The sequence below is a fragment of the Pristiophorus japonicus genome, unplaced genomic scaffold (assembly GCF_044704955.1).
Source record: "Pristiophorus japonicus isolate sPriJap1 unplaced genomic scaffold, sPriJap1.hap1 HAP1_SCAFFOLD_391, whole genome shotgun sequence".
In the NCBI taxonomy this organism is placed as follows: domain Eukaryota; kingdom Metazoa; phylum Chordata; class Chondrichthyes; family Pristiophoridae; genus Pristiophorus; species Pristiophorus japonicus.
This window is the reverse complement of record NW_027253772.1, coordinates 22,848-27,500: the sequence shown is the minus strand read 5'-3', so window position 1 is coordinate 27,500 and position 4,653 is coordinate 22,848. Positions and strand designations below refer to the sequence as shown.

The 4,653-nt window shown below is 70.6% G+C and overlaps 1 protein-coding gene across 1 annotated transcript in view; it reads right to left on the bottom strand.

Annotated features, from left to right (window-relative positions):
• Positions 1-3,847, bottom strand: part of LOC139250566 (sulfotransferase 1 family member D1-like) — a 49,552-nt gene extending 45,705 nt beyond the window's left edge. The window contains exon 1 of the mRNA XM_070872957.1: positions 3,646-3,847. Within this exon, the coding sequence (XP_070729058.1) occupies positions 3,646-3,814 (169 nt within the window). The 5' untranslated portion in view covers positions 3,815-3,847. The remainder of the gene's footprint in view (positions 1-3,645) is intronic.
• Positions 3,848-4,653: the final 806 nt, after the last annotated feature.

Here is a 4,653-nt window from a genome sequence, read left to right as displayed (position 1 = left end):
GGCCTTCCCCTGCACCGTGGGACCTCGGCCTTCCCCTGCACCGTGAGCCTCGGCCTTCCCCTGCACCGTGGGGCCTCGGGCCCTTCGCCTGCACCGTGGGACCTCGGCCTCTCCCCCTGCACCGTGGGGCCTCGGCCTTCCCCTGCACCGTGAGACCTCGGCCTTCCCCTGCACCGTGGGTCCTCGGGCCCTTCCCCTGCACCGTGGGGCCTCGGGCCCTTCCCCTGCACCGTGGGACCTCGGCCTTCCCCTGCACCGTGGGGCCTCGGGCCCTTCCCCTGCACCGTGAGACCTCGGCCTTCCCCTGCACCGTGGGGCCTCGGGCCCTTCCCCTGCACCGTGGGGCCTCGGGCCCTTCCCCTGCACCGTGGAACCTCGGCCTCTCCCCCTGCACCGTGGGGCCTCGGCCTTCCCCTGCACCATGGGGCCTAGGCCTCTCCTGCACCGTGGGGCCTCGGGCCCTTCCCCTGCACCGTGGGGCCTCGGGCCCTTCCCCTGCACCGTGGGGCCTCGGCCTTCCCCTGCACCATGGGGCCTAGGCCTCTCCTGCACCGTGGGGCCTCGGGCCTTCCCCTGCACCGTGGGACCTCGGCCTTCCCCTGCACCGTGGGACCTCAGCCTCTCCTGCACCGTGGGGCCTCGGCCTTCCCCTGCACCGTGGGGCCTCGGCCTTGTGCTGCACCGTGGGACCTCGGGCCCTTCCCCTGCACCGTGGGGCCTCGGGCCCTTCCCCTGCACCGTGGGACCTCGGCCCTTCCCCTGCACCGTGGGACCTCGGCCTTTTGCTGCACCGTGGGACCTCGGCCTCTCCCCCTGCACCGTGGGGCCTCGGCCTTCCCCTGCACCGTGGGACCTCGGCCTTCCCCTGCACCGTGGGACCTCGGCCTTTTGCTGCACCGTGGGACCTCGGCCTTCCCCTGCACCGTGGGGCCTCGGGCCCTTCCCCTGCAAAGTGGGGCCTCGGGCCCTTCCCCTGCACCGTGGGGCCTCGGCCTTTTGCTGCACCGTGGGACCTCGGCCTTCCCCTGCACCGTGAGCCTCGGCCTTCCCCTGCACCGTGGGGCCTCGGGCCCTTCCCCTGCACCGTGAGACCTCGGCCTTCCCCTGCACCGTGAGACCTCGGCCTTCCCCTGCACCGTGGGACCTCGGGCCCTTCCCCTGCGCCGTGGGACCTCGGGCCCTTCCCCTGCACCGTGGGACCTCGGGCCCTTCCCCTGCACCGTGGGGCCTCGGCCTTCCCCTGCACCGTGGGGCCTCGGCCTTCCCCTGCACCGTGGGACCTCGGCCTCTCCTGCACCGTGGGGCCTCGGCCTTCCCCTGCACCGTGGGGCCTCGGCCTTCCCCTGCACCGTGGGGCCTCGGCCTCTCCTGCACCGTGGGGCTTCGGCCTTCCCCTGCACCGTGGGACCTCGGCCCTTCCCCTGCACCGTGGGGCCTCGGCCTTCCCCTGCACCGTGGGGCCTCGGGCCCTTCCCCTGAACCGTGGGGCCTCGGGCCCTTTCTCTGCACCGTGGGGCCTCGGCCTTCCCCTGCACCGTGGGCCTCGGCCTGCCCCTGCACCGTGGGGCCTCGGCCTTCCCCTGCACCGTGGGGCCTCGGGCCCTTTCTCTGCACCGTGGGAGCTCGGGCCCTTCCCCTGCACCGTGGGACCTCGGGCCCTTCCCCTGCACTGTGGGACCTCGGGCCCTTCCCCTGCACCGTGGGACCTCGGGCCCTTCCCCTGCACCGTGGGACCTCAGCCTTCCCCTGCACCGTGGGACCTCGGGCCCTTCCCCTGCACTGTGGGGCCTCGGCCTTCCCCTGCACCGTGGGGCCTCGGCCTCTCCTGCACCGTGGGGCCTCGGCCTCTCCTGCACCGTGGGGCCTCGGCATTCCCCTGCACCGTGGGGCCTCGGCCTCTCCTGCACCGTGGGACCTCGGCCTTCCCCTGCACCGTGGGGCCTCGGCCTTCCCCTGCACCGTGGGACCTCGGCCTCTCCTGCACCGTGGGGCCTCGGCCTTCCCCTGCACCGTGGGGCCTCGGCCTTCCCCTGCACCGTGGGACCTCAGCCTCTCCTGCACCGTGGGTCCTCGGCCTTCCCCTGCACCTTGGGACCTCGGCCTCTAGTGCACCGTGGGACCTCGGCCTCTCCTGCACCGTGGGACCTCGGCCTCTACTGCACCGTGGGGCCTCGGCCTTCCCCTGTACCGTGGGACCTCTAGCTTTCCCTGCACCGTGGGACCTCGGCCTTCCCCTGCACCGTGGGACCTCAGCCTCTCCCCTGCACTGTGGGGCCTCGGCCTTCCCCTGCAACGTGGGGCCTCGGTCTCTCCTGCACCGTGGGACCTCTGGCTTTCCCTGCACCGTGGGGCCTCGGCCTTCCCCTGCACCGTGGGACCTCGGCCTCTCCTGCACCGTGGGGCCTCGGCCTTCCCCTGCACCGTGGGACCTCAGCCTTCCCCTGCACCGTGGGACCTCGGCCTCTCCTGCACTGTGGGGCCTCGGCCTTCCCCTGCACCGTGGGGCCTCGGCCTCTCCTGCACCGTGGGACCTATGGCTTTCCCTGCACCGTGGGACCTCGGCCTCTCCTGCACCGTGGGACCTCGGTCTTCCCCTGCACCGTGAGACCTCGGCCTCTCCTGCACCGTGGGACCTCGGCCTTCCCCTGCACCGTGGGGCCTCGGCCTTCCCCTTCACCGTGGGACCTCTGGCTTTCCCTGCACCGTGGGACCTCGGCCTCTCCTGCACCGTGGGACCTCGGCCTCTCCTGCACCGTGGGGCCTCGACCTCTCCTGCACCGTGGGACCTCGGCCTCTCCTGCACCGTGGGACCTCGGCCTCTCCTGCACCGTGGGGCCTCGACCTCTCCTGCACCGTGGGACCTCGGCCTCTCCTGCACCGTGGGACCTCGGCCTCTCCTGCACCGTGGGGCCTCGGCCTTCCCCTGCACCGTGGGACCTCTGGCTTTCCCTGCACCGTGGGACCTCGGCCTCTCCTGCACCGTGGGGCCTCAGCCTCTCCTGCACCGTGGGGGCTCAGCCTTCCTCTGCACAGTGGGGCCTCGGCCTCTCCTGCACCGTGGGACCTCGGCCTCTCCTGCACCGTGGGGCCTCGGCCTCTCCTGCACCGTGGGACCTCGGCCTCTCCCCTGCACCGTGGGACCTCGGCCTTCCTCTGCACCGTGGGACCTCGGCCTCTCCCCTGCACCGTGGGACCTCTGGCTTTCCCTGCACCGTGGGGCCTCGGCCTCTCCCCTGCACCGTGGGACCTCTGGCTTTCCCTGCACCGTGGGACCTCGGCCTTCCTCTGCACTGTGGGACCTCGGCCTCTCCCCTGCACCGTGGGACCTCTGGCTTTCCCTGCACCGTGGGGCCTCGGCCTCTCCCCTGCACCGTGGGACCTCTGGCTTTCCCTGCACCGTGGGGCCTCGGCCTCTCCCCTGCACCGTGGGGCCTCGGCCTCTCCCCTGCACCGTGGGACCTCTGGCTTTCACTGCACCGTGGGGCCTCGGCCTCTCCCCTGCACCGTGGGGCCTCGGCCTCTCCCCTGCACCGTGGGACCTCGGCCTTCCCCTGCACCGTGGGGCCTCGGCCTCTCCCCTGCACCGTGGGACCTCGGCCTTCCCCTGCACCGTGGGACCTCGGCCTCTCCCGATGTGCCACTCACCTGCTTTGGGATATGTTACGATGAGGACGTCATCGGGCTTTGCCTGGAAGTGTTCCACCTTCGCCCAATTGTCCGCCAGCCACTCAGGCAAGGGCACCCCGTGGATGGGCTTTAACTGCGGCCGAGGAGGCTTGACCTTCGGGGGCTCAAGGTTGGAACTCCGTGACATCGTCAGTCTCCTGAAATTGTGTATCCAGAGGTTAAAGGACTTCCAGCGGCCCAGTGACACGAGTAAACTCTGCTCCCCGCTCAGTAACCCACTGACCCTCACCCACAGGGACCGAGAGGCTCCCGTCTCCCTCAGTAACCCACTGACCCTCACCCACAGGGACCGAGAGGCTCCCGTCTCCCTCAGTAACCCACTGACCCTCACCCACAGGGACCGAGAGGCTCCCGTCTCCCTCAGTAACCCACTGACCCTCACACACAGGGACCGAGAGACTCCCGTCTCCCTCAGTAACCCACTGACCCTCACCCACAGGGTCCGAGAGGCACCCGTCTCCCTCAGTAACCCACTGACCCTCACCTACAGGGACCGAGAGACTCCCGTCTCCCTCAGTAACCCACTGACCCTCACCCACAGGGACCGAGAGACTCCCATCTCCCTCAGTAACCCACTGACCCTCACCCACAGGGACCGAGAGACTCCCATCTCCCTCAGTAACCCACTGACCCTCACCCACAGGGACCGAGAGACTCCCATCTCCCTCAGTAACCCACTGACCCTCACCCACAGGGACCGAGAGACTCCCATCTCCCTCAGTAACCCACTGACCCTCACCCCACAGGGACCGAGAGGCTCTCGTCTCCCTCAGTAACCCACTGACCCTCACCCACAGGGACCGAGAGGCCCCCGTCTCCCTCAGTAACCCACTGACTCTCACCCACAGGGACCGAGAGGCCCCCGTCTCCCTCAGTAACCCACTGACCCTCACCCACAGGGACCGAGAGGCTCCCGTCTCCCTCAGTAACCCACTGACCCTCACCCACAGGGACCGAGAGGCTCCC